This window comes from Lynx rufus, unplaced genomic scaffold (assembly GCF_022079265.1).
Source record: "Lynx rufus isolate CCGP_SWC_20201006 ecotype Redwood Valley unplaced genomic scaffold, mLynRuf1.p SCAF_4, whole genome shotgun sequence".
Lineage (NCBI taxonomy): Eukaryota > Metazoa > Chordata > Mammalia > Carnivora > Felidae > Lynx > Lynx rufus.
Genome location: NW_025814856.1, coordinates 22,746,216 through 22,772,065, shown reverse-complemented (window position 1 = coordinate 22,772,065; position 25,850 = coordinate 22,746,216). Strand labels below are relative to the sequence as shown.

At 45.7% G+C, this 25,850-nt stretch overlaps 1 protein-coding gene across 1 annotated transcript in view; it reads right to left on the bottom strand.

Annotated features, from left to right (window-relative positions):
* Positions 1-25,850, bottom strand: part of CACNA2D3 (calcium voltage-gated channel auxiliary subunit alpha2delta 3) — an 857,341-nt gene that overhangs the window by 55,764 nt on the left and 775,727 nt on the right. The window contains exons 30-34 of the mRNA XM_047096680.1: positions 24,193-24,255; positions 20,972-21,042; positions 7,470-7,545; positions 4,787-4,839; positions 3,201-3,256 (exon numbers count right to left, since the gene is read on the bottom strand). Of these exons, the coding sequence (XP_046952636.1) occupies positions 3,201-3,256; positions 4,787-4,839; positions 7,470-7,545; positions 20,972-21,042; positions 24,193-24,255 (319 nt within the window). The remainder of the gene's footprint in view (positions 1-3,200; positions 3,257-4,786; positions 4,840-7,469; positions 7,546-20,971; positions 21,043-24,192; positions 24,256-25,850) is intronic.

Sequence of the window (25,850 nt, the reverse complement as noted above, 5' to 3'; positions counted from 1 at the left end):
AAGCATCATGAGTGCAAAGACCACATCCTCTTCCTTATTCTTCATCCCCTACCCTCTACCCTTCAGTCTATACCGGGGTTTTGCAGCAGTGGCACTGATGATACTCTGAATAGGATGATTCTTTGTTGCCAAGGACTATGCATCGTAGGATGTTCAGCACTATCCCTGGCTTCTACCCACTCCATGTCAGCAGTATCCCCGCTCACCCCCACTTGTGACAACCAAAAATGCCTCCGAACATTGCAGTGACTCCTGAGAGAAAAAACTCCCCCTCCCCAGGTTGAAAACCAGTGGTCTAAGCAAGGATTACAGTGACTAGCACACAACAGAAATTCTAAAACTGACCGTCAAGTCTGAAGGACCAGAACAAGAGCGTGGGCAGGGCCTGGGGCAGCAGGTCACCGGGAAGGGGAGCAGGCTGCGGTCAGAATGGGGGCCATGGCGATGCAGGCTGGCATGAAGAAGTGGGGCATCCTCACGCTCACCGTGGAAGCTCCTTAGAGAAGGTGGGCAGGCACCCGGTTGTGAAGAGGGCGCCAGGAAGCAAACCCCGAAGACGACTGGCCACTGCCCTCAGCACTGAACGCACCCCCGAGAGCGAGCCGCGGTCTCAGCCAAAACAGCCGCCATCGCCCCACATGGGAGCACCACCCACCATGTGTGGAGCACTCTGCTGTGTGCCAGGTCTACCCGTGGGCTTTGTGTGCACCAACTAACCCATCGTTGTCTGTGCTGACCTGCCGGGACACCGGAACCCAGAGAGACTGTGCAACCTGCCCAGAACTAAGCAGCTAGTGGGCAGCAGGGGAAGGCTGCCTGATCCCCGACCAGAGCACTTCACCTGGGCAGAACCGCCACGCTCTGGCCTCCCGGAGCCAAGCAGAGGGGACTTGTCCCCGGGAACTGGCGGTGCCGTTGAGGGCAGCCCTTTGACCGACTTGTGATCCATTCTCTTGGCCTCTACTGATCTTCCTTCTTCCGTTTCTCTCTTTTAATCTCATTTTACTTTTTTCACTAATAGTAAAATTGTGGAAAAACTAGTGGAATAAGAAGAGTAAACAGAAAAAAAGATAGCAAGTGCCCATTTAGCAGGTCCCTTCCCAGCCCTCATTCTCAAATCTGGTGCAACTTTAAACAAAAGCAGGTTCACGCTATAGGTAACATTTCCTTTGGGGGACGTAATCGTCTTCTCTTCCTGATTCATATTTTGTTCTGTGCTTAGTGAGTCCCCACTGGCTGCTCACCCTATTTATTTAACTCCCTATGCCCCCGTTTCCCCCATCATTGGATGCTTGTCTGGGGTACACACTGTTTAGCATATTGTTTATCTTGGTATGTTACTTAGTTTCATGAGCAGTTTCGCTCTTCTTAAAAAGTTTTCAGAAGCAGAATCTTGGTAAAGGTTCTCTCTGCCTCTCTGTGGATGGGCTGTCATTTATTTTGAAACGTCCTTATCGTTCACCTTTAAAGAGATACCTGTATTTGCAATCATCACTTTCTTAGTGATGCTCATCCTGTCATACCATCCTTTGTTCCCACCCCAGTTTATTTCCTCAGGCTAGCTCTCTAGAGGCGAGGTTATGGACATGCAAAGCAGGTACCAACCCAACAAGAAGGGGCAAGTATGGAGCCCACACACTGAGGGTCACCAGGACAGCGTGTGCGTGCGTGTGTGAGAAAACAGGGCACAAAGGTGTTGTTCCACTGGGCTGTCAGCTTCTGAGAACAGGGTCAACCCCAAACACGTTTGGGTCAGGTGCACTGTAATCAGAGTCCATCGAGTGCAGCTGGACGCGTGCACCTCTCTGCAGAGGTTGCCCCATGTCATCCTCTAACAAGAAACTAGGGAGGTCCTGGATTTAGGACACATGGTCCTATATGTAAGTCACAAAGCTACGATGACAGTGGCTAGACCGGTCATACCCGGCAAAGGAAAGATTTGCCAGGGTATTCAGTAAGTAACCCGTGGCATTGAGCACCAACTATGTACTGAGCACCAGTTAGGTGCTAAGGGATACTGATGCCATCCAGAAACTCTGGTTTAGTGTGAAACAAACTGGGACAAGAATGGTGCAGAAACGCTGGGGAAGTGTGTGAGCTGACCGGGACGAAAACACGATGGAAATGCTACTAACTCTTCCTGGAAGAACTGAGGGAATCCTCACCGACTGGTGTCTCAGGGGATGGGGGAGGAGATGTCAGCACCTGAGGAAGGCTGCTGCCTTACTAACCTACCTCTATGAAAAAGACAGATCATTAAAATAATAATAATGATAATGATAATAATGGCAGTAGTCTAGCCTAATTCTGGTTCCTTGCATCCCAGGGAGGAAAACAGACATGAATGAACACACACAGGAAAGGAAGAGCAGAGCATATCTGGGAAACAGCAAGTGCCTGAGCAGGTGGGGCGGATGGCTGTGAGACGGCCCTCATTAAAGAGCACGGGTTTTGTAGGGCCTGGGGACTTCACTGTTTATCCCTGTGGTCAACACTGTCTGCACTGTCTTCATAGTTAATTACAGCTACCTGTTTTGAGTCACCACGCTCAGCAGATAGCATGATTTATCATTAAGCACACACACATACACACACACGTGATAGGAGATAAGTATTATTTATTATGTCTCCCATTTTGCTTAATGTAGGGAAACTGAGTCTTGAAGACATCAGCTTACTTGCCAAAGGCTAACCTCAGAACCACGACTCAAATCCACCTTGCTCTAATTCCACAACTCACACCTCTACAAGAGTTTCCATGAATTATCAAATCGCTGAAGGCTTTTGAGTGGGGAGACTATGACTAGATTTGTATTTTACGAGGCTAATTGTAGCAAACAAACAAAAAACTAGAGTGGTTATCCATTCACTGAGACTGAAAAAGGCAATGTGTCTCCCTTAGATTCTGAGCACTGCTCGCAAGCTTTTTGAAGAATTCACACGTGCAGTGTTTGACTGCAAAGTCTTAGTGAAGGAAACAGGTCAGAGTGCACATTCAACACGGGAGGAATGAAACCCGTGGCATTTTTGTCAGGCTAGATGGTGCTGCGGTCAGCACAAAGGGTGCCTTTCGCTGACTGAGCTGAAAAATCATCACTGGGTCCCGGGTGGTTTATGGGAGCACATCCTTGATGACAAGTGGCCAGTGACCCCAAGGCTTATCAAGTTGAGCTGGGAAACAAGAACGGGCTGCTACTTACCTGTGGCTGTCATATCTGAGTGCCACCAGCTGCAGAGGTTAAATTCCACCAGAAACCTGAACAGGTAATGCAAAAACCCAGTGTTACTCGGTCATCTGCCCCAGACAGAACGGTGGCATTGCTCCCCTCATTTGAGAGAGGAACGTCATTACCCGAACGAAGCTATCAGTATGGTTGGTTCTGTTACTACCGAGTTTTCACTGGGCTTTCTCTTCCTTGGGAAAGGCCATTTTATCACCAATGCCGGCCCAACACTGAAAGCGGGTTTACCTAGACTTAATAACTCGTTGAGAAATATCCCACTTGTAGGCAGAAACAGTTTTCCAGTTATAGTGTGAGTCTATAGTAAAAAATCAACTCCGAAGGGCTTCCTCTGCCTTGGTGCAGAAATACAAATAGCATATTCTCTACTGATACTATGATCTGCTATAATAAAGGAAGCTTTCAAAATTTATACTGCAATGCAAACTTGTTCAGCCCTGTGTGTGTGTGTGTGTGTGTGTGTGTGTGTGTGTGTGTTTGAGTGTGTGTAGGCATAAATGGAACAAACTTCTCTTTATGAAATTACACCACAATACAACTTCAGAAAAAAAATCAAAATCTCTCAACTGCTAGTACAAAGAAATGCAAAAGTAATATAAACCATCCTCCAAGTGAATAGAGATAGATCAAAATTCCATCATTTCTTTTTCAGGCTCATGGCTACTACCTACAGCAACTCACAGTCCATCAAAATCTCACTATTCTCTGTTACTGTTGTTCTCTGCCTCTTAGATACATAACAGAAGTGAATTTGAACTTGTAATGTTGTTTAATATGGGCTACAATAAAGCGATAAAGACAATGGCTGTTCATCAAATGGTAAGAAATCTGCCTCCAATCCTCAGAAAGTGGAGCCTTAATGGGGAAAATAAGAATCTGAGGGTCGGATACAGCTTGAACAATCTGGTTTCCATGCTCATCCATGGAATTCTTCCCTTTTCTGGAACACAGTGCTTCTGTCATGTGTCCAATACCTCTTCTGGGAGTCAAGGCTTTCATCTTTGAGCCATTTCAATCTGACCTAAGTAAGTCACAGATGCATCCAGCATCCTCCCAATAGGAACACAGTTTGGCAGGGTAAACAATTAATTCACACCTGAGCAAAGCCCCCACCCCCTGGATCATGACTGCACAAAACCCCTGTCCGGGACAAGCCCCCCCTCTTCTGCACATGCCAGCACATCCAAAGGAGCACAGTGGACAGCCCCAGCAATTTGTTCTTCTGACCACAGCCCACCCAGGCTGCATTAAAAACAGCCAGACATCTATGTTAAATTTAACACTAACCACAATAAATAAATTTGGTTTGTATATTACAAGCTGTTAGTCTGCTAAACAATGACATAAGGGCATAAGCAGTGACCATGAATAACTTAAAGATAATTTTTTGGTCTCAGCTTTCAATACTTGGAGATATTCAATGAGGTTATCTCAGAGTATTCTGAATCCAATGCTAGTTGAAAACACAGAACAGCCTTCCACTTCGCTTTATAATACAAAAGACAAGCAATATTACTTTTAAAAATGCAGCAAATTATACTTACAAGACAAGTTCTGTCATTATCCATTTTACTGCAGCAAGGAAGGCATGATAAGGCTGAAGAGAAGAATTCAGTACATTGAAAACAATGCATCACATATGAAATGTGTAGTTTAACTTAAGGCTTTACATAAAGACAATGTTATTCTTCTAGAGAGATTGATATCATGTTAAAAAACAGTGAAGCTCTAGCTAAAAGAAGAAAATGGTTGGATACTGTATCCTAAAACTAACATTTTAAAACTTTGAACTCCCCTGTAGTGAGATGTGATTTACAAGTAAAATAAACATGATCTAATATAGGGGTTATCTCTGGGAGGAAAAAGGAAGTTCAGCAAATGATGTTTAAACCTTTACCCTCCAGGGGCTAATATTTTGCAGCCTGATGCTGAGGGGCTCAAGTCATATAACTAATTTCAAATGGTAATTCACAGATCTGCCTCTCAGAAAGGTGATTCCCTGTTCTCCATCACTGGATGTCATTCACTGAAACCAGCAAAAGTTGCATATACTTCATTTTAATGTTGCCCATGAGTTATGCAGGGTTTAAGCTGCCTTTTCTCACACATACATATTTGGACTTGAAAAAAAATGACAACCATATAAACATGTGATTTTATCCTTGCCGAAAATCCCCTGCAACTCTCTAAAGGACGGCAACGACAGCCCAATATTTGAGAATATTTTAATTTAAACAAGCAGTTGTATTGTTTACTCTGTGATATTTTCTATGTGGATAATTCAATTTCCTGAATTCTGGAAAATACCAGGCCCCCGTCTCAGTTGGTTCTCTGAATCTACATGTGCCAGATACTTGATTAGTGGGTGCACTTTGAGAGGCAATGACACTGGCAAAGCCCTTGCCCCAGAGGGCAGGTCCAGAGAAATCTCGGAACCTTTCGTGGTTGCGTTCAGGTGTCAGAGAATTGAAATGACAAATCCTGCTTTCTGAAGTTATGGCTGTTTAATCCTACCCTCTGAGCATTTGGACGGTAAAGACTACAACTAGGAATGGGGGAATTATCCAGCTTTGAGTGAAACAAAAACCGACTTGCATACCTCTAACCATTTTTTTGAAACTTCCCTATTTCAAGCCAGTAAGTAAATGAACAAAACAACAGTAATGACAGTCTACTGGGTTATTCTCAGCCCACAGGGATTTCAGACTGGATCTCTTGCTCTGATTTAATTGAGCATGTCAACATCATTCGGTGAATCACAGGGCTCTCAGGATTAGGGTCAGATAAGGATGTAAACTATTAACTATTTCCTAAAACTAAATGCAACTTGCTGTCCTATGGCTTTGTTATATTTCTTACTGCTTGAAAAACAACCATCTTTTTTCAAAAAGACCCTGGTGGTCAGGCCCTGGGATAGTTCTGTGCCTTTGTACCTGCTGGGATGGGTAGTGACATTTCTGCAGTCCTTGGGTCCCTGGGAGGAGGGACTGAATAGAGGGATTAGGGAGGCTCTGGAGGTGGGGAGGGGCGGGGGGGGGGGGCAGCTCCCCCAGGGGCCAGGGGGAAGAGCACTCAAGCATTCTGTGCCAGACGCTGGCTCTATGTATGGGCACACAAAGGGATTATGTAAATACAGGATTAAAAATTTAAATGGCACATTATCATTCAGAAGGGTAAAGCCATTGAGCTTTTAAGCCTAATGATGAAAACATATCTTGGGAACATTTTAGGTCTAGAAATAGTCCTGCTAAAGCTAGCGAAGTTGGATTTGGAAAGACATGTTGATTCTCACTAAAAAGTGGTATTTTTTTCAAAGCATTCAACTTTCAGTTCCTAGTTGCCTCTCAGAAATTTTCCAGCTCCAAATCATTTCTTACTCCCTCAGTGTAGGAGAACTGTGTTAAATACTGGGCTTTTAAATAATCCCCTTGCAAGATCTTACAGCTGCAAATGAGAAGGTGTGTGTTTATATCCTAAAAACCAAAATGGCTCATAAATTTTGTGTTTCAAACCAGATTTTAGGTTAATTTTTGGAATTTACAAAATGATAACATGTGAAGCTTCTATTTATACACATAGGTCGGGTTATATTGAAGTATCCTGTAACTGTTTTTTTTTTTTTCCCTGTGTTTTCAGGTGATGGGTGGCCAAACTTACATTGCTTGTACATCGTAAATTATATTTTTTAACTGGGAGCAAATTATAACGGTTAATTTCTGGCAGTGTGAAAGCCTGCTTCTAGGGATACAACAGCTATATTGATTGGTTCTCAACTGTGACACCACTGATGGAACCAGCTCCAGCAAAAGTGACAAGGAAGCACACCAGCGTCCTGATTAGGGTAGAGGATCTATGATCGGAATGTGAATTTATCCACAGGCTCCTCCTAGGTCTCTTCCAGACCAAAGGGAAGATTTCTGCTAAACCAAACTAAATTCTCTTTCATATGGGAGAGAATCCACAAATCTTCTCCTCTTTTCTAGCCATCAAAAGGGGGTTGCTGCATTCATTCATCAGTGACTGCAGACCTGCTTGTCATTCATATAATCAACGGGTTTGGGCTTGAATGGAAGTGGTTCTTCTTCAGCAGTAAAATCAGGAAGCACTTTAAAACATTCATGGTTTTGCAAAAAGATGAACTTGATTACCCCAAAGATAAAGACCTGCTCGCACACAGAGACAGATACAAACGTGCCACTGTTTTGTGGGTGACCACACTGTACTTACATCCAGTAGCCCGCTGGCACTGTCACTGCTGTCCTTGTTGGCCCTGCACATGGCTTGATAGTCATACAGGGTAATTCTGTAGGAGAGAACAGAAAGGAGGGTCACTAAATGGGAAGCTGTGTGTGAACCAGCGCGGTGAACTCACCACACCACCATCAAGTGCAGCAGTGACAAACACAAATAAATACAGGCCTGAAACAGATGACAAATCAGGAACATGCAAAGTCTAGGACTGGAGACACAGGCACATCACACTTGGAACTTGAAGAGGAAGGGAGTAAAGGTACTGGGGTTGAGGGGAGGAGACAGGGATGAGATGAAACAGTCATTTTGGTTTAAACAAGCCTGATCTGCTTGGACTAGGATACTCCAGAGGGACGATGCTGTTCTGAACTGGATTCTGGACCCTGGAGGGAACCCACTTGGGCCATGTGTCCAGGATTGAGGAAGGCTGGGAAGGACCACTTTGAGTTCAGAATTGGCAGGATCCTCTGACTCTCTTAAGCACTAGGAAATACCCCTGGACCAAGATAAGCACAGCACTTTGACAGCTAGTTGGAAACTAGTTGGCTCCTTGGTTGTAATCCCCACCACTCTCCACTGCCACCACTATACCAGTGACTGTATTTTTGCTTTGGAAACAGTGCCATTTATGAAACAAGAAAATGGATTTTTTTTTGTTCAATTGGTGATGAAAGGACAGCTCTCATTCCCAGTTATGACCTTAACTCAACTGCCAGGATATTTCACTCTATAATTGTTCCAGACATTTTAATTCCTCATCAATAACTTTACAAAGAAAGGAGAATGGCACTTTCTGGTAGCAAGTTAAAGGTTCTAGATGGAGCAAACACCTTATCCCACAGGCGACATGCCTTCTCTCCTCCTACCAGCTCCCCTTCCCACTACTCTGGTATCCCAAAAAAGAGACACTTAAGGTCCAGCCTGAATTACATAACAGCTGCCAGGTGACATGTTAACACTGCAATACAGGAACTTCTAAATGGCTGCAAGGGATGCTCCCTGCAGGAATTCCTTTCTAGAATAATACAATGCTAACCATGGAGCGTACTTAATGCTAGGCCGGGGACGGGCCCTAGAATAGAAGTTTCATGCAGCAGGACTGTTGCTGGCGCAGGGCACCAGCCCAGCACCCAGCATGGAGAAGGCATTCACTTTCAAAAGGGCGAATGCATGAATGATTGTCTGATTGCATGAATCTTGAAGAGATGCCATCACAACTAGATAGAAGAGGTCAAGTTCAAACTAAGAGGAAAAAGCTTCCTCCTCTAGACAATAAGCTGGAAGCATCACACAGACAGATTAACAAAGAACCATCTACAGACACCAAGTAGAAGACCGGCCATGTGCGATCAAATCAATATGGAAACTAGCTCCTGACCAGCATCACATAGGTGTCTTGGGTAGCAGAGTCCAAGAGGGCACCAGTGGTCAACACAATCTCCCAGCAATCTCCCTAAAGCCTCTCCCTCATCAAACCATCTCTTGCAGTCTTGCTTACTGTCCTCTGGCTGTTTTCTTTACAGCAGATGCCAGAAGAAACTGTGTTTATTGAGACAGGAATGAAGCCCATGAACCAGCCAAGCACCTGGCTCAGGGAAGTCCCCAAACAACCCTGATGCTGCCCCAGCCACAGAATCAACTGCAGACCACAATGGACGATTGCATTCAGTCCCTGACTGCCCCACTATGCCACAGTCCACACCTCATCTGCAGGATTTCTGCAGGTGTCCCTGAAAGGGCTTTCTAGGACTTGGCAAGAATTATCATTGGCTTCATCCTTTTCATACCGCTCAACTCCGTCTCTACAGCTAGAATTCGGGCCAGAGCATGGTGAGAGGCAGCATGGGTTGAGTGGAACGTGCCTGTGTGTGGAGTCTTGTAGACAGACACACAGCATGGCCTTGGTTTGCAAGGTTAGTTTCCAGGTGCCATTATCCAGGGTGTAATCTGAGCAAGATGCTAACCTTCTTCTGAGGCCTCATTTTCTCACTTATAAAATGACTCACAAAGATGTTCTGAGATTTAAATAATCAGACATGTGGAAATATACTGAAATATACTATGTAGTATGCTAGATTTGTTATGATCCTTACGACAAAAGGCCTTATTTTGTTCTTTGTTGGAGTTTGGGACCTTTTAAAACATTTTTTTAATGTTTATTTATTTTTGAGAGAGAGACAGAGCGTCAGTGGGGTCGGCGCAGACAGAGAGGGAGACCCAGAATCTGAAGCAGGCTCCAGGCTCCAAGCTGTCAGCACAGAGCCTGATGCGGGGCTTGAACTCATGAACCATGAGATCATGTCCTGAGCTGAAGCTGGACACTTAACCAACTGAGCTACCCAGGAGCCCCTGGAGTTTGGGATCTTAAAGCTATGTTATTCCCAAGGGCTCAAGCAACTGGCAGTGTGGCATAATGGTTAAAACATCAGCTTTGAAGTCAACATCTGAGTTCAAATCCTAACTCGGCCACTTATTACAATGTTGTTTCATCTTGTTTCGCTCTCTCAGTGCCTCAGTCTCATCTGTAAAATGGTGAGAAAAATGGCTACCCTATGGGTTGGTTGTGGAATTAAATGAGATGATAGACACAGTGCGATCAGCCCAGTGTCTGGTACAGAAGAAGCATTCAACAGAAGGCAGAGCTGCAGCTGCTGTTATAATTTATTAGTCTGGTTTTCATTGCCATGATTAATTAATGGGGGTGGTGTTTAATGCAATGGGAATTGACTCAGGCTTTACCCAGCGGGTTAGAGGATGGGCAGGCCTCCGGATTTTCTTAGCTCATTGGCACACACGAGGCAGCATAAAACTCACACTTCATACTGCAGTATAAGACACCTTCTGGTGCCGTACTGGGGTTATCGAGGGATGATGTGGGAACTTCTGTCAGTGGGCCTTACAGCTGAGGACCATCATAACAACAGCTGATGTCTACGGAACTCTACTTAGCAACCATGAGCAAGGTACTCTTGGAAGCACGTTCCTACCAGATAGATTGTAATCATCCCCATTTCACAGAGGGCCAAACCAAGCCTCTGCTAGCCTAAGTAATGTGCCCAAGTTCACACACCTAACAAATGGCAGAGCCAGAATTAGACGGGGGTCAGGCTGAGTCCCCTTCATTCTGCCTTCTGCTCAGTAGCAGTGACTAGAATTCAGCCTGGTGCCCTCTCCCAGTCTCACTGGAATGTCACAGAAAATGCTGCCCAAGATAAGGTCTCAGGACCAAAGTCCAGAATCAACTTTCAAGTCAAGCTGAGGGGCTGTCTGGGGTCATCGGGCCAGGACAGACCAGCTGGCTGCGTTAGCGAGAGCCCCCTTGGTAACCACCCTCACAGGAAGCTCGGGATTCTCCTGGGATCATTTTCAAAGGCTCTGGTTTACTCGGTGAGGCCAAACTCAATTGCCGTGGGGCGGCCTCCAGGCCAGAGATCCTGCCTTTCATTTCACAAGGAAGCTTTCCTGATCCGAGTGCCATTGAGGAGGTTACAAAACAAGCCTTCCCTGTCTTCTCCACGCTTAGACAGCTTTAACTAGATGTTGCAGAAAGAGAGACTTCCAGATTATTACCCTTTTTGAAGTGATTTTGTTAGTTTTAAATAACTCCATTTTGTGGCTACCTGTATCCTGTTTGGCTGATTAGAGCTAAAGAACATGATAATTGCCTGCTTTCATTCGGCTCTAAAATAAGCCCCGAGCATCGTGCCCAGCCGAGACCGTGCTGCAGTGCTGCACTCGCAGTATATTATTACAGATGGCATGCTTTGGTCCCCACGACACCCCCACGCAGGCTGCCCTGGGAGCTTATCATTAGCATCTCGGTGCCCCTGACGGGTCTCTCTGAGACTCTGACGGAAGGCAGAAGCAGTCTCTGAAGAAGAAACTCAAACTGATACAAAGAAAACCTAGACAGCCTGTGTGCCCCTGTGCACTGTAGGGCCGTGGATGACAGGCCCGTGACATGGGGACTTGTTGAAAGCTATTTTGCTGATTCTGCTCCTTTCCAAGGAGACAACGATCACAACCAAGAAAAATATTTCTTCTAAGAATTAGAAGTTTCCATTTCAGGGGTGCCTAGGTGGCTCAGTCAGTTAAGCATCCGACTTCAGCTCAGGTCATGATCTCACCGTTCATGGGTTCAAGCCCTGCACCGGGCTCTGTGCTGACAGCTCAGAGCCTGGAGCCTGCTTCGGATTCTGTGTCTCCCTCTCTCTCTGCCCCTGCCCTGCTTACACTCTGTCTCTGTCTCTCAAAAAGTGAGTAAACGTTTAAAAAAAAAAAAAAGTTTCCATTTCAAAGGCATGAGCACAGTTAATTTAGACTTGTTAGTAACTGTAGGGACCAGCATTTATTAAACACCTACTGTGTGCCCATGAGGCCGGGTTCTTTACCTGTGATGGCTCATAGCATTAGCTCTGGCTACACTATCTGCCTAAACACCAATCCTGAAACAGTTGAATGTTCGCAAATACAGCCCTAAAAACAGGACAGGGAGGCATTCGACATAGACGCTCACTGTATTTACGCAATTTTGAATCTAAAAGTGTAAGAAGCAAAGTGAGTGACTCGCTAGGGCAACATGTAAAAATACTATTCTTTGTTGAACCATAAAGGGTGGTCTCGGGCAGCTTCCAACTTGCAAGTGACAGGGCACGGAGCAGAGACACAGGGCACGGAACAAGGCCACTGTCGCCATGGGAAGCCTTACTCGTTCTTACATCTCAGAAAACCAAGAGAGTGGAAAGCTCAATCTGTCGATCTGAGTGTTAACAGAAGGTTCAAAACGTGCTGTCCCTCCCCTCCTTTTCACGCTGGTGGCCGTGTCTTCCCACAGCAACTTCCTACAGAGACTGCACTGCTCCCCAAAGTCAGCCCAGCACACGGAACACAGCAGAGGCGCGGAACCTACATGACCCTGGCCCTACCGCTTTTGAGCCCCTGGCTGGAAATCACTGACACATCGAGTTAATGAGCACCCGTCATTAGCAGAGAATAAGCGCCATGTGGCCACACCGGCCAGGAGCCCAGCCCACAGGACGCTGGGGCCACCAGAGTCCAGGGCAGAACCCTGAGAAGCGAGCCTCCTTCATCCGATAGATTAAGCGGGCGATCTGTCAGCACCAAAGGCTTTTCATCAACAGGTGCTGATAACATAAAACGAAGCAAAGTTTCAGAGAGTGGTCGTGCCAGCATCTCACCTAGGTAATAAAAGCAGTAACAATAAGAAATAATCAATTACTTTCTGCAGCATGGAAGCATTACCTCTTGTGTCAGGGGCATGGTTATATTTTACAGGAGAGGGAACAGGCTCAGAAGGTGCAATCACTGCTCCAAAGTTATCACAGCTCTACTAAATGGAGGAACCGCTTCGGTCCTGAGGCAAAGGATAATGGGTAGGCATGGTGGTAAGAGCACATAACTGGCAACTGGTTTGTCCATTTACCTGCTCCTTCCATGAGAATTAGCTCAACTGAAGGAGAAAACGGAATCTCGATGATTGCCACATAGAAAAGATTAAATTTCTTTGGCCTCTTTGTTTAAGAAATAGAAGGAAACAGCTGAATTCTGCTTGGGGACTGAGTTGAAGCAAAACCCATTTGCGGCAAGAAACCTGGATGCTGGGGGGGCTTCCTTGACCTCTGCCAAGTTCATGAATTCACGTCCACATTTCACAGCACTGCACCACAACAATTCCTGTGCTGCGCGCAGCATGTCAGGACCTCGGGGAGTCGGTGTTCCTGGTGCCATTATTGCCATTGGTCAAACCCCACGGGTGTTATTGAGTGTTGCTGCTTGTATCGCTTGGGGTCAGGCATCATGGACAGATGAATCAGTTGGTGGCTATGACCATTTGTGTTCAGGACTGCACTGGGCACGTGAGGTGTGGGGAGAAACTGGGGAGTTGTAAACAAAGCCTCATCTTGGGAAGATTTTCCAAGTGGATATCACCGGAAACCAGATTCAGTATTTAGAGGATGTTATATGGGCTGAAGGAACCAGGCACGCTGGATGTGGCCGAGACTATTAGAGTCTCCCAATGTCCATTCTCCTGTTTTGCCAAGCAGAACCCCGAGTTTTTGCTATGTACATTTCCTAGGTTCCTTTGTAGCTGAGGCTGCGTGGAGTGGGAGTATTGTATGGGACAAAATACTTTATTTTTTTGAAACTTTTTAAATGTTTATTTTTGAGAGAGACAGAGTATGACCAGGAGAGGGGCAGAGAGAGAGGGAGACACAGAATCCGAAATGGGCTCCAGGCTCTGAGCTGTCAGCAAAGAGCCCGACACGGGGCTCGAACTCATGGACCGTGAGATCATAACCTCGGCCGAAGTCGGATGCTGAACCGACAGAGCCACCCAGGTGCCCCTGGGATAAAATACTTTAATAAATAAACTTTATTTTACTTTAATAAATAAGATTTACTTCTTAAAGTAAGTTTTTCTTAAAGTTTATTCATTTATTTTGAGGGAGAGAGAGGGAGCAGGAGGGACAGAAAGAGAAGGAGAGAGAGAGGATCCTAAGCAGACTCTGCAGTGTCAGCACAGAGCCTGATGTGGGGCTCAAACTCACAAACTGTGAGGTCATGACCTGAGCCAAAACCAAGAGTTGGTTGCAACTGACTGAGCCACCCAGGCACTCCTTATTAAAATAAATTTTAATCAAGAAATTTTACTTGGCCTTTTGGACCTCCCTGGATCCTCTTTCTGCCAGCAGAGATTGCAGATGTGATGGCTGGAGCTAAGCAGCTGTATTGGACCATGAAGTAACCTTGAGTTTAAATGCCAATGGAGGAAGGCAGAGAAAAAAGATATGGCCATGGGTCCGTGATGACAACAAATTTGCATTTTCAGACTTCCTTCATGAAAAAGAGAAAAAGGCTCCCATGTTCTCTAGCCCCTTGTTATTCTAGAATTTCCTATTATTTCTAGTAGAACTAACTCCTAACTGATATATTGGACTCTAAGTTTGAGAAACTTTCTTTTACTACATCTTAGAGCAGAATAAGCATAAATGTGAACAAATATTTCCATAAGAAATACTTCAGTCTGCTCCAACTAGGGGAAAAGACGTGTGGGGATTAGGTAAACGTGGTCTGCCATCTGGAATCTGAGAGACAACAGTTCACATTCCGTGTCCCCCACTCACTACTGTGGGTGAACTTGGACAAGTTACTCACATGCTCAGCCACCACTTGCAGGACTTCACGGTCAAAGGGAAATAATGACAGTAGTAACTTCGTGGAGTTGTTATGGGGATTAATTAAGGTAATACACGTAAACACCTTGGAATAATGCCCGTCCTGTACTTAATATTCAGTAAATGAGGCCTGCTGCTATTATGATGAGGATGAGGGCAGCGTTCTTCCTGTTGTCATTGGGGATGCTCAGGCAGGCAGCTTGAGGATTTTAAAGAGTGATGCGCTGGAATTCTCATGTCTCTGCCTTCTAGAAAGTTTGGCTCAGAAACACACTTGTTCAAGCCAATCTGTCTTCTTGTTCCCTTCAATGCCACCTCTGACAAAGCATACTTCTGTGGAAACGGTCAGGTCAACAGGAAGCCGGGAAGCCATTACATTCATTACATGAGTGTTGAGTATTAGACATTGGGGGGGCAGTCGGCATGAGAGAGCAGCCATCCAAACATAACAGGCTTCTCCTTTCACACTCTCTAGACTGAAAGGCCAGGACATTGGCTGAAATGCAATGTGACTACCAAGGACAGGGAAAGCTGCAGTCACCGGCCAGGGAGCCTGTACGGTTCCATCATGTAGAGACAGGAGAAGAAACATCCCAAGTCCTGAAGTCTACCTGACGTGTCACCTTTCTAGAAAGGCAATTTAGAGAGCAGAAGGAGCCACCACAGGGAATTCTGCACAAGCCAACTATGTTAATGAATGTGTGGGGCGAGGTGAGGAAGACATTCACCAGGCCCCATAGGGAAAATGTGGTGGTGGAGGGGTGAGAGCTCAGGCATGTTGCACCAAGCACATAACACAAACAAAACCGTATAAAGCAAAACACACACAGCCAAGACGGAGAGGACCTATCAGTAGCTCCCAGAGCAAAAACAGATTATTAGCAAGCGGTCCGTTTCTCTGCAAACCAAAGGCCAGGCAGGACCGATTGGTCTTTGCTTCCTCAAGCTGAATTCGATACACAAAGAACAAAGGAAGACCTTTTGGCAGAAACCACAAAGATAAAGTTTGGTAAAAGTACGCATTACTCCATTTAACCCCCACCTGCAGGTATACACATCCTTCTTTCAGTTCTATCTTGCTACTGAGAAAACTGAAAGCTAGTGAGTGAATGCTGACCAATGTCAGACAACTCCAAAGTGGACAGCACCTGGAATGGTACCCTGGTGCTCTTAACTTAGTATGTCTTCACCCTAGCCATGCATAAGAAGCACGTGGATGCTTTCAAAGAGCATAAGTGCCTGGGCTCCATTCCCCAGATGAATTTCATATGAATCTTTGGGGGTGCAGCCTGAGCACAGGCGTGTTTTAATAGCTCTCCAGTGAGGGGTACCTGGGTGGGTTGAGCAGCTGACTCTTGATCTCAGCTTAGGTCACGATTCCAGGGTTGTGGAATCTAGCCCCACATGGGGCTCTGCACTGAGCTTGGAGCCTGCTTGGGATTCTCTCTCTCTCTCTCTCTCTCTCTCTCTCTCTCTCCCCCCCCCCCTTCTGCTCCCCTTCCCTGCTTGAATGCTTTTTCTCTCTTAAGAAAGAAAGAAAGAAAGAAAGAAAGAAAGAAAGAAAGAAAGAAAGAGAAAAGAAAGAAAGGAAGGAAGAAAGAAAGGCAGGCAGGCACCCAGGTGGTTCAGTTGGTTACATGTCTGACCCTTGATTTCAGCTCAGGTCATGATCTCAGGGTTTGTGGGACTGAGCCTTGCACAGGGCTCTGCGCTGACAGGGTGGAGCCTGCTTTGGATTCTGTCTTCCTCTCTCTCTGCCCCTCCCCTGTTCATTTGCACATGCACGCACATGGGCACACGCACATGCAATGCACTCTCTCTCTCTCTCAAAATAAACAAACAAACATTAAAAATAAATAAATAAAAGCAAAAGCTCTCCAGGGATGCTGAGTCCAGGCCCACAGGCCCACCCCCAAGGCTGTGCTGTGGAGGTTAACTGTTGCATAGTAACCAGCTCTGGGGAGTTTTAATGATTAAAAAAAAGAAGAAAATGAAAAAAGAAAAAGATCAGACATTTGGAGCTATTATCTAAGAGCTAATCTCACATCCTGCCCGCAATACTCTGCAATCTGCCGAGCAATTTCACATACTTTGTTTTAGCTAATTCTCACAAAATCCCCTAAGGTCCATATTTGGGTGAGGAAGAAACTGAGGCTGGGAGACGGGGAGTCTGTGCAAGGCCACACACGGCGATTCTGGTGCTCAACCTAGAGTCCTCTTAGCTCAAGTGCAGTGTGTCAAAGAGGCCCCATCAGGAACCATGGATACTCTCCTATCTATCTATACGTATATAAAATATCATTTTATATATAAAACATATATACATATTCAATTCTCCTGGATATTTGACACTGAATTTGAATCACTGGGGACAAGAAGTGGGGGAGATACATGAATTCTAAGAAAAATCCTTTGAAACTAGGTGTTCTCTTAGTAATCCAAAGAGGGGTGACATCACTGCCAATGACAAGAGAGAGAACCATGGGGTGTGGATTTTGAGAAATAGGAATGCAAGGCTCTTACTGGCTGTGAACGTGAGTGCAAGAGAAAAATAGCTACGCTGGGAAACCCTACATGAGTCACCATTCCGGGGAGTCTACTTACTCTCTGTGATAAGAATGAAGAAGTATTTGAAGTTCTCTGTCTGGATTTCAATGCCAAAAGCTGACCAGGCACATGGTAGATCTCATGAGAAAATACATGAAGCCTGAAAACATGGTTTGGTTTAAAGATTTATCAACTTCAGCTAAAAGAAATCTGGGTGATGCTATCACTCTGCTGGCCTCCCATCCTCAAAGTCCTGCTTGCCCTGATAAGACACTGCTGAGCCAACATCTTCCTCAAGCTCCCCTTCACTTCTCAAACAGAACATGAAGAAGCTTCATGCACAACTCAATGCTACTCTACACAGAACCAGGTTAAGGGCAGACACTAGAAAATTCTCTCTGAGCTCAAACTGCAGGCTGTTTGAATCCAGCTCTATTACACAGAGACTTAGGGCAGCTTCTTAACCTTTCTAAGCCTCATTATTTCCATCTGTAAAATGGGTATATTTATACCCAGGGCCAGCGTCATGGGCATACAGCCTATGTCATTGCACAAAACCCTGTACTTGGAAGGGCCCCAGGCTTCGTTGAATAGTCTGCTGTTGGCAGTCTTGAAATTCTTAATAGGTTTTGAACAAGGGACCCCGGATTTTCAGTTTGCACTGGACTCTACAAATTATGCAGCTGGTCCTGTTTATACCTGTCCCACAGAGTACTGGAAAGTGCTGCAAGAGGTAAGATCTGTCAGGTGCAGCTCAGGTCTGGTGTGGGGTAGGTGCTCTGGGAAGGTAGCCACTGTGACCATTACTTTCACACTGCTGAAGCTATTAGTATGTTATTTGGCCCATCATACTATGTCACATGTAACCAGGGTAGACAGAGTCAAGTCAAAGACTGAGCTAAAGTGACAACAAATGACCATTTTGTCTCTTAGATTATCTGCACACACTGCCACGGAACCTTCTTGAAGCTCCCTTGAGTTGGTAATTTGCACAAATCTGTGGCTTCCTTCCCATCCCCATGGTGCTGTAGACACAGAAGCGGATATTCTTTCCCTCTGATGACGCTGCTAAGTAGAACAGCCATCCGGTCACCAGATAAGTGACTACACAATCAAGGCAAGAGTCCACTGTCATGTAAACATGCATCATCTTGCTTTAGAGAGAGAGGTGGCAAATCTGGACCAGGGGAGAGAGACAAAGGGAAGGTGACAGAGGGGGATGGTGTTCTCCCCTGTGATCTCTTTCTGGAGAAGGTGGTTTGTAGGGTTCTTGTCTGTGAAACTCATGTTTTAGGACTGGATACAACCAGATCAAATCAAGAAACCTTGTGCCATCCTGGCACTGTCTAAGACACTGAGAAGAGAGAAGATGGGAAGTCAGTGAATTCAGGGAATGGGTCCTGGGCTTTTCCCCGGGTTCAATCACGTCCCCAAAGCAATTCAGCCTCCAGGCATCCTGTGTTCCGGGGTGGGGCTCGCTTTCACGGGGACCACAACTTCTGTTCCAGAGCACCATCAGGTACTTTGGGCTACCTCTTTTCAGTGCTGCTGAAATACAGGCCTTCCCTGAACAAAACGACTGTCACCCTTATGCTCTGAGGACACACTGCTTGCTGTAAAAGGCAGGGGCACCGCAGCACCCCCAATGCTGGAGGCCCCCTCGCCAGGCAGCGTGGGAAGCCTGCTGTGAGGTGTGTGGATGCAGAAGGAGCACCACCTGGTGCCAAGCAGAAAGCGAAGCCAAGACTGAGCAAAGATCCGCAGCGATACAAATCACAGCAGCAGCTAGCCATCACTGAGCCCTTAATATATGCCAGGCACTGGGTACGGGCCTTCTGCTTATTATTACCCCATTAACTCTGACAGCATCCCATGGAAGTAATTATTATTATCACCTTCATTTTCCACATAAGGAAACCAAAGCTTGGAGAGGTAACTTGACTCAGTTCTAAGGCACGCAGCTAGTAAATGTCAGAGTCTGGATTTGAATCCAATCCATCTGACTCCAAAACATAAACATAAACTCTCATTGCTCTGGTGGCCCCTGTGAGGGCCCCTTCAAAGAGGCCCATGATCATTGTCAGCTAACTCCCAGAGGACAACAGATACTGTTACACTTGTGTCAAGTCCCTAGTCCTTCCCTTTTCTCAAATATGTTAGCTACTCTCACAGCAAAAGAAAGTTCTAGATTCATGCCAACCATGCTTCAATCACATGAAGGAGAAGACTGGGAATTTACAATCCTACTACAACCTTTCTCTTTCTCCCACCAAGCTTTTTGAAAGGAATATCCAAGAGGGAAAAGGAAAAAAAAAAAAAAGATTTTGTTAAAGAAGTTGAAAAATATGCTTTCGAATGAGAAACACGTGTGTGATTATTCTCATCTTTTGTCTTCCCCCACCACCGAGTCGAAAGGAAACTAACAGGACACAAATGCACACACATCCATGTCAAGATAGGAACAACCAGTGGTGCCCTGCAGGGCAGACAATCCAGACGCTGCCCTGGGAAGCTTTAAGAAGCGCTGGAAAACTCCACAGCAACCCAAGCCCAGCTCCAAGCAGGGTTTTCAAGCACGTGTAGCAAAAGAGGAAAACACCGCACTTGAATTCTAAGAAAGGGAAATGAACACCCTGCGGCAGGCAGGCTGGGGGCAGGCAAGTGAGTGTGTCAGAGAGCGCAGAAGTGCTGGAAGTATGCCAGTTTTTTATATCATTTCTTTTTTCCCCTCCTTCTGGCACAAACAAGCTATGGAATCTCAAAAATTGGGTCATCATTTTTGAATTCCCTGCTTTCAGCACAGCACTCAGTTGGTCTTGTTGACTGGCTCAAAAGTCCGATTTCCTGAGCTAACACTTCCTGGCCATTCAGCTGCACGGAGTAATGACTAGGGGCCTGCCTTTCCCACCAGCAGCAGTGGTTCTCACAGGCGAGCCGAGGTCCATCCATGTAGTGCCTGCTATTATGTATTTAACGGCATCAAATATGCCCACGAAAGCACCGCTTCAAAGACTGTCATTTCCTGTTGACTCTGGGGTGGGGTGGGGTGGGGGACATTACTGACATCCTGATCTCCTTGGGGAGATGGCTTTTCCCATAGGCTTTGGTGTCCCCCAAAGCATGGCCATCCTGCCCAGGAGAGAGTGGGGCCAAGCGGAAGCTGTCATACACAAGCTTCACTTAGGGTCAGTGACAGTGCTCACGACCGAGGTGCCAGTAGAACTGGGCACCATCTGGGTTTTCTTCTAGCAGCAGATTTTAACTTCCCTCCATCTGGGGGCAGGTTTTGAGACCTTTCACTTGATTTTCCAAAATTATATCGGCAGGTGTCTGTCACTTTTTATCCCCCATTTCCAGATTTCTAGCAGCCTTCCCCAGTTTGCCAATGTGAGACAAAATACAGTCCTCCTTTTTAGCCAGCGGAAAACATTTCCTATGTCTTTGCAGCCACTTGCTTGAGACTGCTATCATTGCGTCCCAGCGAAGGCTCTGACTCCAGTATTGGCCTCCAATAAACCCTATTCTGGGTGAACAGGAAACCCATTGTGAGCTGAGTTTTTGTGACTCTTAACACTCATGCAAGAGGCATCGAATTTCAGCAAGATCTTCTGAAGTATGAACACCCGTACAAACCAGGCAGGGGTCAAGTCTGGGCTTGCTTTATTTGACCTTGGTTCGTTTTATTTTATTTAGGCAAACTTTTCCAGGGGGCGCAGGGGACCATAAAATCCTTACCTTTTAAAGGAGCCCATTGTTAACAGTTTGTTCATCACGGCCCCTTCGACCTCGCCAAAAAAGTCTCCAGTCTGCGGGGAAGAAAAGAAGACCCAGGAGGAAGTATAGATAAACAATGTGCCCAAACACCAGAGAATAGAAACGGGCGGAGCTCTGTGTTCTGGAGCAAAAGGCGCTGTCACATTAAAGTGGAGTATGTCCTCACAATCAGTAGAAGTGGTGGGATTATGCAGCAGACTAGAAAGCTGACGGGAAGGTTCCACCATACGCGGCACTTGCAAAGAGCGCCGGCTTCGCAAACCGCATGCGGAGCACTGGAACTGAAATGCACACGCATGCGCGCGCACACGCGCACAGACATGCGCGCACACCCCCCCCCCCCCACACACACACACCCGGATGCAGTAAACCTTCATCTGCGCTCAGTCTCTTGTGATTAAAACCCTACTTTGTAGAAAGAAACAGGCTATGAGAGGGCTTCCCAAGCAGTAATAAAAAGAATTGTTTATAATTCCTGGATGACCTGTTTAAGGAAATGTAGCCGTCCTCTTCATCGGCCCTATAAATCTCCTGCTGTTGAGAATGCATCTATTCTCAAAATCACTTTCTGAAGAGCACTCGCAATTGTGTCCCTGGGCAGTTACCATGTGGACAAATCAGGCAGCCCAGGGCCCAGCCCCTTGAAGAGGCTTAATCAGACCTCTAAAGGCTCACCCCTACGTCCTCAGGGCATTTAGGGCGTAGCAGCCCTTCCCCACCACCTGATTGATGTTTTTGCCTCAGACCAGCTCTTGGTGTTGGCTGAGATTTGCATACTCTGAATGGTGGGATGAAAAATTAACGTCCTTGCCCATCCCTCCAGGCTCTTGGAACCATAGTCCTCCCGGTCTCGTGGGAGAGGGTGTAGGCAGTACAGCTGAAAAGAGCTTGGGACAACAGCCTTCTTCTGCCAACACCCTGGAATGAGCCAGTGTAGACCAGTAGAGAACCCCCATGTCTACGGTGGGTGCTCTAAGGATTTATAACTTCTGTGTGGGGTGAGTGGAGGGCATTACCGTCAGAGCCTGAATTAATAAATTCCATAGGCTTTGTATTAGCTAAATCCCGATTCAAATTACAACTGAGTGACCTCAAGCACGCTCCCGGGAGTTTTCAGGCAGAAAGGCATAGAAAGACTTTGTCAGAAAGTCACGAAAGAGAAGAGGAAGAAGAAGGAAATGACATTTCACCGACTAAATATGGAGCATTGCCTCTTTCGTTCCAGGGACAATTGGGATCTTTTGCAAAGTCTGTGAGTGTGTGCTGCAGCGAGGAGCTAGGACATTTGTATTTTGTGTGTGTAAATATGCCAGTGTCAATGGAACTGGTTGTTAGATGAAGAACCACCCTAACTGGGGTGCAGGAAACCAGACAACATCAAACAAAGGCAGAGCAGGCCAGCTGGCTCCCTGGGCAAAGCTGCAGGGCTGTCCCAGGGAGAGATCCAGCAGGGAGCAGAGCGCACGTGCAGGCCCGGACTGGGTAGGAGTGGGTCACACTGTGGGCCAGTCGAGAACCCCCAGGGACCAGGCTCCTGTCTCAGCCCTCCATCATCCTGGTGGGAGGACAGGGTTCCTCCTCAAAGGTGGTTAATTTGGATTCCGGCTCCACTGACTCTTGAAAGTTTGTTTTTTTTTTTTTTCTCCCAGCCAAACAGGCATATTACCATAGGCCTCTGGGCTCCTGCACTCTCTCAGACTGGCTTTACGTCGTGGGCTCACTCCTATCTGATCTTTACCAACTGTCCAATGTCCAGTGATGGTGAGCATCCGAGGAGACAGGCTGCGGGCAGTTTAATTTCTAACATTGTAGCTTTTCTCTCATCACAGGTGCATTTAAGATTCCCACAACATTTTCGTGGATAAGAAGGGAAATTCAAGCACAATTCCACATGTGACCCAGAGCCAGTTCTGATAAATTAACAAGGCACTGAGGTCAGACTCCTTAGCAACTTAAGGACAATTAACTAATTTATTTAGGCATTAATAGCCCTATCTTAGTGTTGACTGCTAAAAAATTTCAAATGATTTAAATGGGACTTCATTATAAAATGGCTGTCAATCATCCTTTTACAGAGCCCACCAGGAGGCTCAGGCAGGTAATGTGGGGCGCCCCCACCCCCAAACTAGTGAAGGAAGAGAGCGCGTCCCAGAGACCACGCACCTCCTTCTCTAGTGTTCCTTTATCATGCCACACTGCTAAACACATCTGTGTTTTACCATCTCTGAATAGGCTAATTTAATTTCTAATTGCAGAACAAGTTTTTCTGTGCATAGTTTTAAAGGAGAAACCTGGGGCACGCTGGCGGCTCAGCTGGTTCAGCATCTGACTCTTGATTTCGGCTCAGGGCATGATCTCATGGTTCGTGAGTTCGAGCCCCACGTCTGGCTCTGTGCTCTGACCACATACAGCCTGCTTGGGATTCTCTCCCCCCACCCACCACCCCCTCAAAACGAATAAATAAACTTTAAAAAAAAGACAGAGAAACCTGTTTTCTCCATTACAATGCTATTGTTTTGAACTCTTATTTTGATTTCCAAACACAGTGGAGATTTCTGGAGATTTCTGTTCTTGGCCCCATTGCTGAGTGTCTTCCCATATCTTTTCCCTTGCCTCACACTGTGTACAGCTCAGTTAAATGAAGAAAATTTCTTCTCTCTTTCTGGATCCTTTTCCCTCAGTGTTGAGTGTTGACAGCCCAAGTTAATCCCTGAACCCAGATAACTGATTTTAAAAAGCTAAAACCAGAAAGAAAGTCGTAAGGAATAATTATGCTGGAATGTGTGTGTGTGTGTGTGTGTGTGTGTGTGTGTGGTGTATATATATATGGAAAAAGTATTTAAATATCAAAAGGAGGAAACCTCCTTCAAATTGTCCAAACTCTTTAAGGCACCTCTACTTTTGAGGCCAAGTGTTCTACAAATTGAACATTTTATGAGTGAGAAAGCAGACCCTGGGCTCTGCCCCACCCCCACCCCCAACTGGGAGGTAAAAACTCTTTGGGGCCTGCTGAGAAGTAGGCTGTGATATTTTTAGAGGGACAGAAATAAGGGTTAATAATCTCCTGCTATTACTTCTTAAATATAGATCATTGTCTCAAAGTTTTAACACCATCCTTTGTTCCCCTCACCTATGCCCATCCTGAGCTCCTTACTTTGAGTTGGTAGAAATTTCTCACTCACCTGGGTGTAGTCTTCAGACACCAGAATAAACCCATTATTGTCTATGAGGTAACAGTTCACAGTCTAGAAAAGAAAAAATACCACAGTTTCAACTTTGGATCCTCCGACTGCTTTTACACAAAATGACGTACTTCCAACCTGAGAGAAACCTACTGTAGGTTGTTTGGGGGGGGAAATTGGAAATGCCTGTTGGCTCTAGGAGTTGAGGCCATGGTTAAGCTAACCCCAGTGTTTACTTTGCAAAACTAACAAAAACAAAACACTAAGCAAGCCTTGAACATCCCAGATTAGGATAAAAAGAATACATGTTAAAAAATTAATTACAGTTTATCTTCCTTCCCCCACCCCCCAACCCCACCCCTTTCTATGACCTGAAGACTATTTCCCAGGAACAAAGTGTTCACAGGCCCCGAGCCTGCATGCGTCGTGGCTGAAATGCAGGCTGTTTTGAAAGCAAAACGCCAGCACAATGTCATTACCCTAATGATGTATTAATGAAAACACTGTGTCGGCTCAGAAGACCATCAGGGGACCAGGTAATATTTTTTAATTTGTTCATAGACTTAGGCAGGGGGGAAGGGGCAGACTTCTGTTAAAGGGGCCCCTCAGGCCTCCTAAAGGTTTTCAAACTGTGTTTTTAATTGGGAGCTGGATTTGGGGGCAGGGCTGTTAGCTTTTGGTAGCTCAGACTTATGAATTGTAGACAGCAAGGTAAACCCAAACCTCTGCTTCCCCCACAGTACTTTAATCTCAAGTGAATGATTTGCTACAGGCTAAGTTTTAATTACAGTGCTGTGGGGTTTAAACTTAAGGTTTAATTCCATCCTTGATGTAACTCAGTTTCTATTTATTGCAGCTTTACATACCGACTGCAACATTTAATTTGTAACATATCTTTACCCTGAGCTAAACTCCCCCTAGCTCCGGGCCACCACAGGGCTGGTGTTTTCTGGGACATTTGCCTATCTGTGGAGTTGTTTTCAGGCAGGTACAAAAGTCCAGCAATGAGTTGGTCCAAAAGTTTCATCCTTTATTACTAGGTCGTGGTGGGGAATCAGCAGAAACTTAAAACCCGTGCTGGCACCTTTTTTTTTTTTTTTTTTTAAAGAGGCCCAAACAACTGTATTTGGCACCTTTTATAAAAGAGTTGGCTGCTTTGGTGAGTAATCAGGTTTTTCTCGGTTGTCCAAAGAAGGTTGAATGAATGACTTGGGTAACCAGGTTCCACTCTTGCTATTTGAAGAAGCTCTTTAGCTGTATGGACACTACTTGGGCCCTACTGGGTGGGAATCTTGACAAACCTTCTCCATTTTTTGAAGATAGCATTATGAAAGCAATCCCATAGAGCTGTGCCATCCAACATGGCAGCCATTAGCTATATGCAGATTTAAATTTAATTTTTTTGTGAATTAAAACTCAATAAAATTAAATATCTAGTTCTTTGGGTGCATTAGTCACATTTCAAGTGCTTTGCACTACCTTGGCTGCTGATTATACCTGTGGACATTTCCATCACTGTAGAAAGTTCTCTTGGACAGCAATGCTGTAGATTATACTAGTACTCCTATGAGTTTTAAGCCAGGCTCCCCTGGGTCATGTTAGACAAATCCCTATCTTTGTTTATTTGAATGTCATGATCCTTTACTGAAGCAAAGGGA